The sequence below is a fragment of the Meriones unguiculatus genome, chromosome 4, assembly GCF_030254825.1.
Source record: "Meriones unguiculatus strain TT.TT164.6M chromosome 4, Bangor_MerUng_6.1, whole genome shotgun sequence".
Classification (NCBI taxonomy): domain Eukaryota; kingdom Metazoa; phylum Chordata; class Mammalia; order Rodentia; family Muridae; genus Meriones; species Meriones unguiculatus.
Window position 1 is genome coordinate 89,627,490 of NC_083352.1, and position 13,498 is coordinate 89,640,987.

General features: G+C 57.0%; 1 protein-coding gene across 17 annotated transcripts in view; it reads left to right on the top strand.

Annotated features, from left to right (window-relative positions):
* Cux2 (cut like homeobox 2) overlaps positions 1–13,498 on the top strand; it is a 183,416-nt gene that overhangs the window by 154,691 nt on the left and 15,227 nt on the right. For 16 of the 17 annotated variants that reach the window (XM_060382429.1, XM_060382437.1, XM_060382440.1 and 13 more), the window contains 9 exons: positions 223–289; positions 1,480–1,528; positions 4,208–4,312; positions 6,491–6,682; positions 6,759–6,817; positions 8,510–8,558; positions 8,639–8,759; positions 9,484–10,125; positions 10,697–10,798. In XM_060382429.1, coding sequence (XP_060238412.1) covers positions 223–289; positions 1,480–1,528; positions 4,208–4,312; positions 6,491–6,682; positions 6,759–6,817; positions 8,510–8,558; positions 8,639–8,759; positions 9,484–10,125; positions 10,697–10,798 — 1,386 coding nt within the window. The remainder of the gene's footprint in view (positions 1–222; positions 290–1,479; positions 1,529–4,207; positions 4,313–6,490; positions 6,683–6,758; positions 6,818–8,509; positions 8,559–8,638; positions 8,760–9,483; positions 10,126–10,696; positions 10,799–13,498) is intronic. The other variant, XM_060382428.1, reaches the window with a different exon arrangement.

Below are 13,498 nucleotides of genomic sequence, written 5' to 3' on the forward strand. Positions count from 1 at the left end.
GCTCATACCCAGGCCTGCCGGGCAGAGTGGGCATCCCCGCAGCCCCACTCAGCCACTGTTCCCTGCACTTCCCAGGGCGAAGGAGCCCCCTCCCCCTGCCAGCTCCTCAATCCCTTTCCCACCCAGACTGGGTAGGAATGAGGGGGGCAGGGGAGCCAAGGGAGGGAAAGAAATGGGCTTAGAGCCCAGCCACCGCACCTCACCCGGCTTCACCTCTCCCAGCGCTAAAGGCCACCCAGACAGAGCTGCTGGAGCTGAGGAGGAAGTACGATGAGGAGGCCGCATCCAAGTAAGTCAGCGGGGGACACCTCCTCCCCCTGTCTGCCCCACGCAGGCCACCTCCTCCTCGCCCTGGTCCTCGTCCCCAGGCAAGCACCTGACCCATCGTCCCATTCCACTCACACACCACAGTCACAACACCTGAGTGAGGCCATTGGGCAGCCTCACTCCTGACCCCTGACCCCTGACCCCTGACCCCTGACCAGGGAGCCGTCCCCACTCCTCAGCTTCCCAGCATAACCCATAGAGGCCAAGTGACATCCCCTAAATGACTCAGAGTACAGGCACGTCTTCAGGTTTAAAACATTGCTCACCCCATGAGCATGTATGGAGCACCTACTGTTTAGCTGGGGCTATACTGAGACCCTGCGGGAAACTAACTTGTGACATTAACTCGTGACCCTGCCTTTAGAGCAGACACAGACAGCAACAGGCCATGATGAATCCACTCACAGAAACTACTGAGCACTTACTGTATGCACTGACAGCACGGGCACTGTGCTGAGCATGGGACAGGTGCCTCCAAGGGAAGAGCTAGAGGCAGGCAGAGAAGGCAGGGTCGGCCCAGGCAGGTAGCCTCGGGATGACAGACACATTAGGAAGCACGCCTGGGACAGTAGGGACGGCTGGTGCCAATGAAGGCCTACAGCATGGGTGTGAACAATAGTGTCCCTCAGGTCCCAGGGTCCCAGAATGCTGGGCAGGCTTGTCCCAAGCCCTCAGTGTCACACTATGGAGGAAAGGGTCCAACAGACAAGTGACCCCCTTAGGGAATCACAGCAGAGGCCTTGTAGGAGCTGGTCCCTAAGGGGAAGGGCACTCGCTCGGTAGAGGTACAGTTGGGAGAAGCATTGGTGGTGGCGCCCCAGAGACTGGGGCCCTGAGGGTGGTGGGTCCGGCTGCCTCCGGACGAGTCTTGTGCCAGGCAGCAGTGGCGCACACCTTTAATCCCAGCACTTGGGATCTCTCTGAGTTCGAGGCCAGCCTGTTCCACAGAGTGAGTTCTAGGACAGCTAGGGTTGTTATGCACAGAAAAACCCTGTCTCAAAAAAAGAGGAGTCTTAAGAAAAAAAAGAGGAGTCTTAAGGCCCAGTCCCCACTCCCAACAGTCAGGAAGCTCCCATGGTCCTGCTCTATGCAGCAGAGATAGGGGCAGAGGCTGCCAGCCTGTCTCAGGGCCCCTTTCCCTTTGTCTCTCAGGGCAGATGAGGTCGGCCTGATCATGACGAACCTGGAGAAAGCCAACCAGGTGAGCAGTGAGCAGGAGCCTCCGGTGGGTGGGGGTACAGGGGAAGTGGGGTACCCAGCCACAGCTAAATGGCAGGGATTTGGGCCCAGGCTCTCTGGTCTCACCAAGATCCCTGCAGTACCGAAGCTGAGGAACGGTGGCCAGAAAGGGCCTGCAACACGTTATTACTGAGTATCTTCCTTTCTGCCCGAGGGTATAGAGACAGCCCCATTATCAGCAGGCAAGTCCTGTGGAGGTCACATGGTCATTTTCCTCAGGTCACCGCAGGAGGCCCCGTGGCAGAGTCCCTCAGGACAGAAGCCCTGAGGCCAGTCTCTGTGGGCACAGTGCAGGCTACTGACACCCCTGGAGCCTCTGCTCTGGTCCCCCAAGAGAGGCAGGGCCCGGCAGTGGCTTTCCTGGCCTCAGCTCCTATGGTTGGTTGGGTGGGTTTTTGTTTGTTTTGAGACAGGATCTGTAGTATCTCAGGCTGGCCTTGAACTCCCAGTGTAGCTGAGGATGACCTTGAACCCCCGATCCCCCTGTCTCCCTGAATGCTGGAATTACAGATGTGTGCTGCCATATTCAGTTTATGCTTTATATAAACTGTGTCGCAGGCTGGAGCCCAGGGCTACCTGTGTGTTGAACAGACACTGTCTATTGAGCCACACCCCCAGCCCAGCACCTGGGTGATTTTATTTTTTAATTTTCTTTGTTTGTTTTGAGACAGGGTTTCTCTGTGTAGCCTTGGCTGTCCTGGACTCACTTTGTAGACCGGGCTGGCTTCGAACTCACAGAGATCCGCCTGCCTCTGCTTCCCTGAGTGCTGGGATTATAGGTGTGCACCACCGTGGTGCCCAGCTAGTCCCGTGTGATTTTAGTGATCATTAAACTACCCCCATTTCTGTTGGTTGCACAGCATTTTTAGTGGTTTTGGGTTCTGAGACAGGCTCTCACTGTAGCCATGGCTGGCTTAAAACTTGATATGTAGACCAGGCTAACCTTGAAACCGCAGAGGTCTGCCTGCCTTTGTCCCCCTCTGGGACTAAAAGCACCAATATCGCCTGGCCCAGTCTTGTACTTTTAAATAGGTAATTAATTCACTCACATAGTTGAAAATTCAGAAAAGATGACTCAGGGCCGATCCGGGCACTGCCCCATCCCCCAGCAACCTGTCTGACCAGTCTCTGGACTCTTCCAGAGCAGCCCGCCCATCCACAAACCAACCAGTGGGCCTGCATGCGCCCCACATTCCTTGCGTGCCTCTGGCAGACGAGTGTCCGTGCCCTCTGGCACACCCTCACCTAACCAAACATCAGAAAATAAATATTTGGGGGCTGGAGAAATGGCTGTGGTTCAGAGCACCGGCTGCTCTTTCAGAGGACCCAGGTTCAATTCCCAGCACCCACATGGCAGCTCACAGCTGTCTGCAACTCCAGTTCCAGGGGATCTGACACCCTCACACACAAATATACATATAGGCAAAACACTGATAAAGAAAATAAAAAATTAATTCATTTTAAAAAGTATTCTAAGAAAGAAAGAAAGAAAGAAAGAAAGGAAAGAAAAGAAAAATATTTTAGCTCTGTGAGCCATGTTTTATGTCCCAAAGAGGCATCTTCACCATTGTAGCAGGAAAGCTTTGACACTGTGTCCACAATTGAGCATGCCTGTGTGCCAATAAAGCTTTATTTATAAGAACGGGTAGTGGGTTATAGATCGCTGACTCTCCTCTAGCCAGGCCACTATAGATGACTGTTAATAGTTAATGCCCACCTTTCTCCCCTCCCAACCAACACGTTCACACTTAGCCTCAGACAGACGCCATCTCACACATGCAGGAGCTGGTATGATGGGGCCAGGTCCCAAAAGTGGGATTGCTGGGCAAAGGCTGTGCGCCTTCAGGACGTGGCAGTGTAGCCAAACTGAGCCTTGCTTGTAGGGGCCAGTCTGCCTGTCTGATGAGGTCAGTACTGTGCCCAACTTGCAGATCTTTGCCAGTGGTGTGGGCTTGGGATCACAGCCCGGTGTGCTGGTACACACCTGGGGTAGACAGGAGGCCCAGGAATTCAGGGTCATCCTCCGCTACATATCAAGTCCAAAGCCAGCCTGACTGATCCTGGAAATACATGAATGGAGCTAAGCTCTACCATAGACTACTTAGAGAAAAAAGGCCCTGTTCTCTCTTTTAAAAAACGTTTGGGCCTCCTCTGATATTTTTTTAATACCTCCTTTTTGCAAAAGGGAAACTGAGGCCTTAGAAAGCCAAGGAGCTTGCCCAAAGGCCTGTCACAGCCTGTGAACTGTGCCCACCTCTGCAGACTCCAGGGCACAGTCTAGATCCAGTGCCTGAGAACAGACACAGGCCTGAGGATGTGACAGAACCACCTGGGCACGTGCAGACAGCCCCTTCCCGCCTTTGCCTCCCTGGCAGAGGGCGTGCTCTCACTCCTGGTGTTCCTGGTACCCCCAGCACCATCTAGAGCCGCCCCTGGCAGCCTGCATTCAGTAATACCATCTCCCCGGGAAAGGTGAGGTGCAGCCGCTCTTCCCTTTGTGCCCAGCCCAGAGCTCGGTGACAGGGCCAGCCTGTGCTCAGGACCAACAACAAAGGGACTTAGACCCTTGGAGACCCGGGGTGGTGCAGGCGTAGGGGTCCTTGTGTCCTCTGACCTCTCACTTGCTCTCCCTCCTCCCCAGCGAGCAGAGGCTGCCCAGCGGGAGGTGGAGAGCCTGCGGGAGCAGCTGGCATCGGTCAACAGCTCCATCCGCCTGGCATGCTGTTCCCCCCAGGGACCCAGTGGGGTAAGGATGCCCCTGGGAAGGGGGAGGCAGCGGCAAAGCCATGTCTCTGCACACAGGACAAGGCAGGTGGCACCGGGATGCAAGCAGGGACGCACGGGTCTCCCGGGCAGGGCCTCACTAAGGTCAGCATAGTAAAGCAGTCACTGCAGCGCTGTTGAACCAGCAGGGAAACGCCACAGCCACCACTCTCAGTGTTCAAGCCTCCACTGACTGGCGATTAACAAAAAGCCTCGTGCCTTCCTTCGGATGCCTCCCTCACCTTGCCTGGGAATGCTGTAATTGTTCGAAGGCCAGAGAGGGTCACACCCATTGCAAAGGGCACCAGGATTTGGGCAGCAAGGCTGAGGCGCACTGTGAGCGGTGGCCACCAGGGGGCACTGTTGAACATTGGTCTCCCGCTGTTGGGTGGCCGCTTGGGACCTTGTGGCCCTGACCAGGGATTGTTAGAAGGCGTAGGGCTTGTACTCAGCCCGTAAATCCTAAAACTTCCAGTGACTCCGGCGGGACCTGCCCCTCCCGCCAGCCACATGCTATAAGGAGCCAGCTCCGGCTCTCATCCCCGAGGTCCCTGAGTGAAATCCATCTCCTTCTTCCTGGCCAGCACCCAGTAGGGTCCTGGGGTCATTGCCTGCCTGAGGACTGTAGTCACCGCCCACCTTTCTACCCTCATGTCCTCCTCCTTGCACACTGGTCACCCTCCTTCCCGTGTTCCCCGCGTGCTGGCCGGTTACCTAACTGCAGGTGGCTGCTGTGTCTTCCACCGTTTCTAACATGCAGGCCCTGCATCACAGCACTCCTTCAGTTTGCATATTGGACGGTGTCTCTGCCCACAGCGGTGATGGTGCATGTGCGCGTGTGCAAACGCTGACTGCTGGCCATGCCTTGGTTTCCCCGCCCCCCCCCCATCCTCACCTACCTTACAGGGTTATAAAAACAAGTGCTTGGCTCATTCAAGGTGCTGGGAACTAGCCAGTGCTTTTCACTGTTACCGTCAGCCTTTCCTTGGCTCTGTGCATCAGAGCTCATGGCCTCCTGCACCCACGGGTGTGCGTGTGTGCTGATATGTGTCAGCGGCTATGGGTCCTCGATGCCCAGGAGTTTCGCTGTGTGCGGGTGAGAATCCAGGAAGTTACATGTGCTTGTGTCCCAGGAGACAGTGGGTGATCTGCCGGGTGACTGTCCTGTCTAGAGAACGAGGGAGCTTTGGTGGCCGCCCGGGGAGGAGCCGCCAGTGTTTCTTAATTAACCCCCGCGGAACTGCAAATGGCTAATAGCCACACAGGGAGCCCCGGGGGCGGGGGAATTGGGGAGCAGTTTTTCTGAACACAACAGTGGCGCTTGATGCTAATTAATTTAATGTATTGGTGGCATCCGCTTCCTGTTTTAATTGGCATTTATCTCCAAGGAAGAGAGTAGGATTAGTAGCGACGGGTTGTTTTTGTATGTGAAGTCTCTCCTTCCCCCCCCCCCCCCCCCCCCGCTAAGTCTTCTTAGACCGTGTAACTGAGCCTGACCGGCTCCCGCAGATAACGGCCTGTCCCTTGTCGTAGATGGGATGAAGACTCGGGGGCAGTTTCTGAGACTCCAGATGGCTGACAGGCCTGGGACAAATCAGGAGATGCCACAGCACCACGGCCCGTGACTGCCTCATCTCTGCTCTAGTCCTGAGGGCCCATGGTTCCCTGGCTGGGGAAGGACCCAGACAGACCTGGTGTGCCCAGACCTATTTTAGAATTGTCTTTACTGAGGTTCCTCCCTGCTCACTGCCTTTCGTGTGTGTGTGTGTGTGTGTGTGTGTGTGTGTGTGTGTGTGTGTATAGTGTTATACAGTTGAAATTCAGGCCTCTGCTTTATCAACAGGCGCTTTTATTTTATTTTTCTAGTTTTTTGTTTGTTTGTTTTGAGACACAGTCTCACTGTATAGCTCAGGCTGACCTGGAACTTGTGGTCCTCCTCCCGCCTCTGACTCCAGAGCGCAGAGGTTACCCTCCCACCCAGCTGTGGTTGTACTTCCGACAACGAAAGCCTTGAACGAAGCGTGGCTTATGTACGGGGAGCCACGCAGGTCGCACAACAGTATTTGACCACCAGACGGAACATCCCCTTCTGCCCGGGATCCGGGGCTAGCACGCCCCGGTTGAGCCCCTCAGTGCCGCTCACAGCCCCTTCTGTCCCCAGGAGAAGGTGAGCTTCGCGCTGTGCTCAGGGCCCCGGCTGGAGGCAGCCCTGGCCTCCAAAGACAGAGAGATCCTAAGGCTGCTGAAGGACGCTCAGCAGCTGCGACACTCCCTACAGGAGCTGGAGGAGGTCTCCGCCAACCAAATCGCCGACCTGGAGCGGCAGCTCGTGGCCAAGTCTGAGGCCATAGAGGCAGGTCCCAGGGTGGCAAGGGTGGCGGCAGGCTGGGAGCACGGGGCCAGCGTCATTGTCCACATTTGTCTTCTAGAAACTACAAGAAAAGCTCGAGGCCCAGGCTGACTACGAAGAGATTAAAACAGAGCTGAGGTACGGTGCTCCCCTCCCAGCTGCCCATTCTGGGGTCCACATCTCCTCCAGTTGGCATCTGGCCCATCAAAATTGGCACAGTTTGAGCTAGGCATGGGGATGTGTACCCATTGGTCCAGCATTCATTCAGGAGGCTGGCGCAGGAGCCTCATCCACCCAGGCTGGGCCTCAGCAAAACAAACTGGTGATCCCAGGTTGGTTCCTCCTGCTGTGAGTAAAGTGCCAAGCAAAGCCAACTGGTAGCTTACGGGTTCCAGTCCATCATCAAGGGAAGCTGAGGCAGGAACCTGGTGACAGGAGCTGATGCAGAGGCCGTGGAGGAACTGTTTCCTGGCCTGCTCCCCATGGCTTGCTCCCCATGGCTTGCTCAGCCTGCTTTCTTAGAGCACCGAGACCACTTTGTACCAGGGCTGCGCCTTCCCTCGTCAATCGTTAATCAGGAAAATGCCCCACAGACTTGCCCACAGGCCGGTCGCATGGAGGCCTCGTCTCAGATAAGGTTCCCTCTTCCCAAAAGACACGGTGTCAGGTTGACAGAGGGACTAGCCAGCCCCACTGCTCCTTCTTCACAAAGATGTGGATGCTGGGGACTCACACACCACACAGATGAGCACGGGCCGTGGGCATGTGGGGCTCACCAGACCAGCTGCCTCCAGGAGCCACTAGAGCACATTAAGGAGCCTGTGACTTCAGGCCTGCCGTTGGCAGTTCTCAGTGGACAGTTGAGCCTTGGCGTCCCCGGGGTCAAATGCTGAAACCCCTCGTGTGACTGTGGTAGTGTACTCCATGGAGCCCAGGCACAGCTGTGACTTCATCATCTCTTCTCCCATGATTCCTAGTGCAGGGCGCACACACCCCTCCATTCCTGTGGAACACTTCAGGACTCAGCAAGTAGCCCAAGGCAAATCCAATTTTTGCACTGTGGAACGCTCTAGAGGAGCGTGCATTTTACAGTTTCCACCCGTGTCCGACTACAGCCGGGAGGCAGGGTGGCTCATTGGCAAAGGACGCGTATGATGTGCAAGAGGCCCTGGGTTCCTTCCCTAGGAAGGGCTGAGAGAAAGCGAGGAGAAAGGGAGGAAAAAAGGAAAAAGCAGATTGGTGCTACTGCACACTGTCATCCTGGCACCTAGGAGGTAGAAGCGTGAGGATCAGGAGTTCAAGCTAGCCTGAGCTGCATAATGAGTTTGAGGCTAGCCTGGGCTACATGAGACCCTACCTAAGAGAGAGAGAGAGAGAGAGAGAGAGAGAGAGAGAGAGAGAGAGAGAGAAAGGAGGGAGGGAGGGAAGGAAGGAGGGAGGGAGGGAGGGAGGGAGGGAGGTAGGGAGGGAGGGAGGAAGAAAGAAAAGAAAAAAGAAAAGAAAAGAAAAGAAAAGAAAAGAAAAGAAAAGAAAAGAAAAGAAAAGAAAGAGGCAAGTGTGGCTCAGCAATGGTAGCACGCACCTTTAACCCCAGCACTCGGGAGGCAGAGGCACTCTGTGAGTTCAGAGCCAGCCTGGTCTACAGAGTGAGTCAGGACAGCCAAGGCTACACAGAGAAGCCCTGTCTCAGAAGGCAAACAAGTGAAAGGCAAGTGTGCTATGCGTCCAAGGTCATCTGGGGGGAGTAGCAGAAGGCCTGAGCCACGCCTCACTTGGGCCTCTCCTCCCGCCGGGGCTGCTGACCTCGGGCCTCTCCGCTTTCTCTGGCAGCATCCTGAGAGCCATGAAGCTGGCCTCCAGCGCGTGCAGCCTCCCTCAGGTACCTGCCCCTGCCGCCGCCCCTGGCCCCCAAAGCCAGCTGCCCCCACCCCCGAGCCTGCAGCAACTGTGCCTTCTCAGCCTTGCTTTCCATCTCCTCAGGCCCTGGCCAAGCCCGACGATTCGCTGCTCATGGCCAAGGAGGCCTTCTTTCCCACACAGAAGTTCCTACTGGAGAAGCCGCCACTTCTGACCAACCCTGGTAGGGACGAGGAGCACTCTGAGGGGCCGAGGGCTGAGGGCTGGGGAGGGACGCCTCTGGGTTCTCTCCCACCACAGGGCCACTGCCATTCATGGGGCAGGAAGACCAGACCAGGCACGTGGGTTGAGCCCCTACTGTGCGGTGCTCCCCATATTCAGAATCACAGGCAGAGCCGAGGCTCCCCTAGCTCCCCTCGACCCTGAGTCCAGCTGGGCAGTGGGGCTTTAAGAAGAATTGAGGAGTCGGGAAGGGGGTGTCCACACCCCACCCCCACAGCCAGCTCCCAGGGAATGAGCCCACAGCTTAAAACTGCCATCTCCCCACAAGTGGCCTTTCAGCCCCGTGGGCTTCCCCAAGACTGCAGGCTCACTATTGGTTCCCTTGGCTACAAAACTGAAAGTGCCGGGTGGCCTGAGTGCCGCAGGCACAGACTCCGGGGTGGCAGTGAGCCTGGCCCTGCAGGCGGCTCCCACAGACTAGCATTTGAAGGGGGTCCCAGGAGGTGAGGCTTGAGAACGGAGGGGAAGCAGCCGGAGAAGGTGTTTCCCGTCTCTGAGGCTGTAGCCTTTCCCTCAGCCTGTCCCTCCACTACCCCACGTTCCCGCTCCTGCCCTCGCTCTCTGCCTCCCTCTCTAATTATCTCCCTTGCCCCTGCGCACCCTCTCCTCCCTGGCCACCGGCCTCTCTGCCCCTGTCTATCTGCGCGTCCCTCCCGGTGTTCTAGAGGAGGACCCCTCAGAGGATGACTCCATCAAAGGCACGCTGGGCACGGAGCCCTCCTACCCTCAGCTTCCACCTCCGCCAGGCCCGGAAGACCCGCTGTCCCTGAGCCCTGGGCAGCCCCTGCTGGGCCCCAGCCTGGGTTCCGATGGGCCAAGGACTTTCTCGCTGTCCCCCTTCCCCAGCCTGGCACCAGGGGAGAGGCTAGCTGGGGACCCACTGCTGCCCAAGCACAAGATGGGCCCGGCTGCCTTCAAAGGGGAGACGGGCAACCTGCTGCCATTCCCACCGGCGTTCTATGGCGGGGCCAAGCCTCCAGCGTCGGCTGCCCCCTCGGTGGCCGGCCCCGAGCCCGCCGCGGCCCCAGAGCCTGCGGACGGGGCCGTCCCGGAGGAGGAGCAGCTGGACACGGCGGAGATCGCCTTCCAGGTGAAGGAGCAGCTGCTGAAGCACAACATCGGCCAGCGCGTGTTCGGCCACTACGTGCTGGGACTGTCGCAGGGCTCGGTGAGCGAGATCCTGGCGCGGCCCAAGCCGTGGCGCAAGCTCACGGTGAAGGGCAAGGAGCCCTTCATCAAGATGAAGCAGTTCCTGTCGGACGAGCAGAACGTGCTGGCCCTGCGCACCATCCAGGTGCGGCAGCGAGGTGAGCCCCGGGCCAGCCCCGCCACCGTCCACGTGCGCGGCGGAGGACGGGCAGGATGCCACCTGTGCCTCGGCCTCCCACGCTGTGAGGGAAATAAGCAGAGCCTCGCTCCCTCTTTTACGTGGCCACCCCATCCCTCACCCTCCTCACCCCAACCCCGAAGCCCCTTGCTGGGCAGCCCAGCCTAGGCTCTGGGCCAGTTAATTCCTCAGTGTCGTCCCCGCCCCCCGTCAATCCCCCCGGGGGGAGGGGCTGAAAGGGCCCAGAACGCTGGTCACTGCACCCAGAGTGACAGAACTGCTGAAGAAGTGTTAGCTGCTGCCATCGTCACCATGTTACTGTTAGTCAGAGTCTGGCTGGGCACGTGGCTCAGCGTCACTGGGCTAGCACAAGGCCCTGGGTTCCAGCCCCAAAGCCAGAGTCTCTCCACTGCCGTGTGTCACGTGGAATAAGCCGTGGCCGTGGCCCTGCACCCTCGAGGACAGCCTGGCCCACACCCTCCTCCTGCCCACCTCCAGGGCCTGACCCCTCACCTTCAGGCCCCACAGCCGCCACCTTCATGCCCCCCCAGGCAGCATCACCCCGAGAATCCGCACACCTGAGACCGGCTCAGACGACGCCATCAAGAGTATCCTGGAGCAGGCCAAGAAGGAGATTGAGTCTCAGAAGGGGGGTGAGTATGGCCTCAGTCTCTGACTCTCACCTGCACTCAAAGCCTGCTCTGAGCAAATGGCGAGGCCTCCTCCCCCCAGAGCATTCTGAAGCCTCTGAAACCTCCAGGGCCCAGAGGACCTTCCTGGAACACAAAGGTATCTGCCATGGCTCCCTGCTGCCCCCCAAATCCCAGCTGCTCAGCAAGACATCCAGGCCCAGCGTCTTCACACCTCTCACAGGACTCCTACCGTCCCCTTACCCAGGACATCTAACCAACTCCCACTCACTTCCTTACACTCGCCTCCTCCAGGAAGCCCCCCCCCCCGACCCTATCCAGATGGGCTGTGGAGCTGCCCATGCTCTGACTTCCCACCGTGACGTACAGTACTGAACACAGAATAGCCGGGCTGGCCATAGCTTCCGCCTCTGCTCTTGATTAGCCGTGTGGCCCTTGCCCTGGTGACTTGGCCTCTCTGTGCCCCCTCTTCTCTTCTCTAAGATGGTTGTGGTGTATCTTTCTGAGGGCTGTGGGAGGATCGCGTGAGGTGGGTGTACCCAGCCAGAGGCAGGTCCAGGGAAGCCTGTGGACAGAGCGTGCCGCGCCAACCGGCATCCTTGTGAACCTGCCTGCAGTCAAGGGCTGTGCCTTGGGGGCTTCTGTGAACAGGCCCAAGTTGCACACTTTCACCCTTCTGTTGGAGACCTTGGCTGCCTGGGAAGCTGGGCTCCTCGCTCCTACCCTCCTCGCTCCTACCCTACCGTGCGGCGGCTGCTGCCCCCTGGTGGACGCTCAGTGGATGTGTCCCTGACTGCCTCCTGGGGAGCCCCTCTGTCCTTGGGAGGGACCACTGGAGAGGAGGCATGGCCGGTGCAGTTTGCACCGCCCCACTATGTCATCCTGTGAGCTGTCCACGACACCTTCGTAAAGCCCCCACTGCGCGCTAGACAGGGCTGCAGACGTGGGGGACTCTGCAGCAAGTTCAGTTCCTGAGGCCCCAGGCCAGAGACAGGCAGGGCAGAGTGTAAGGTTAGCAGCAGGGCCCAGGGGAATGTTCACAGTGCTAAGCCGTAAGGGTCGGCACACCCCCACAGCCCTACACCCCCACCCCCACATTCTCACCACCCACCCCCCCAAACAGCGGGGCAGGCCAGGGAGACACCACTAGCCACTGCCAAGGAGGAAGAGTGCATGGCCAACTGCCAGCTCCAGCTGTGAACTTGAGGGAGCCAAAGGAAATACCCAGAGCGAGGGTGGGCGGGCTCCCCTCCCAGAGACAGCGGTCAGCCTTTCCCCCGTCAATCCATTGTGTTCGTCATTTGATTAGAATTCCCCCTCTGTCATGTTGTTAAGTTTGCTTGCTTGGTAGCTCCTTGGAGACATGTTTTACTTCGGATCATCTTTTCATCTTTTTTTTTTTTTTTTTTTTTTCCCTGAGATGGGTTTCCCTTGTAGCCCTGGCTGTCCCCGTTTATATTATTAGTTAGATTTTTGCCTGTCTTTATAAGGCATCTCCCTTTTCACTGCTGTGTAGTATTCTACTGTGTCCACACAATTGTTCATTGTCTACTCTTTCATCTTTGGACAATTGGGTTTCCTAGAGAATGCAAGAAAGAGCATCTGTGTGTTACTGCTTATAACAGCGACAGGCTACTGGACAGTGGTGGCACATGCATTTAGTCCCAGCACTGGGGAGGCAGAGACAGGTGGATCTGTGAGTTCGAGGCTAGCCTGATCTACAGAGCAATTCCAGGACAGCCAGGGCTACACAGAGAAAACCTCTCTTGAAAAACAAAACAAATGCACAACAATGACAGGAAAAAAAAAAAAAGATAGTGACAGGCTGGAAACAACGTAACTTTCCAGCAGTGGAGATCAGGTAAAGGAAGAAAGCATGACTTGCCGGTGACACATATGGCGCTAAAGATGGAGTTTGTTTTGTTCTGGTTGTCTTTTGTGATGTTGGAGATGGAGCCCAGCGCCTCCTGTACCCCTTTCTTCAGCAGCTTCCCCCCCCCAGCCTGCATTTTGAGACAGGGTCTCACAAGCTGCACAGGCTGGCCTTGAACCCCTGCTTCAGCCTTCCAAGTGGCTGAGGTGACAGGCCTACCTCAGGCCCGGCTGGAAGAAGGAGGTTTCCGTTTCGGAGGCGGGGGAGGGGTGTGAATTACATAATGTGAAATTATCAAGAGGTCATGGAAGGGCAGAGGAGGACATCAGGTGTCCTGGGTTCCTCTGAGGCTTCCCAGTGATCCCGGCCCTAGCCTGCTTTACTGATCCTTGCTGTAGTGTCCTTACTCCGGAGCCTTCCTAAAAGACCACATCCCCATAAGCGGCCACGCCCATTTCAGCCTCCCCAGCGGGTCTCCGGACTTTGAAGTCACGTGGCAGGCACTTCCTGGGTTGTCATCCTTCAGTCTTTTCTGCTTTAAATGGTTTTCCAGGCTATAGCTTAGAGCTCAGGGCTGTTCTATTGCTTTTAGTTTGAAAACATTTTTTTTTCTTTTTTTTTTTTTTTTTTTTTTTTTTTTTTTTTGGCTTTTCAAGTCAGGGTTTCTTCATGTAACAGCCCTGGCTGGCCTCAAACTCGCATAATCCTCCCGCCTCTGCCTCCCCAGTGCCGGGATTAAAGGCATGCGCCGCTTCTGCCCATGTGAAACAAAATCATTTTAGCGGCTGTGTGGCGGTCCCCAGAGTGGAGGCTACACGGAGGGGTTGTGG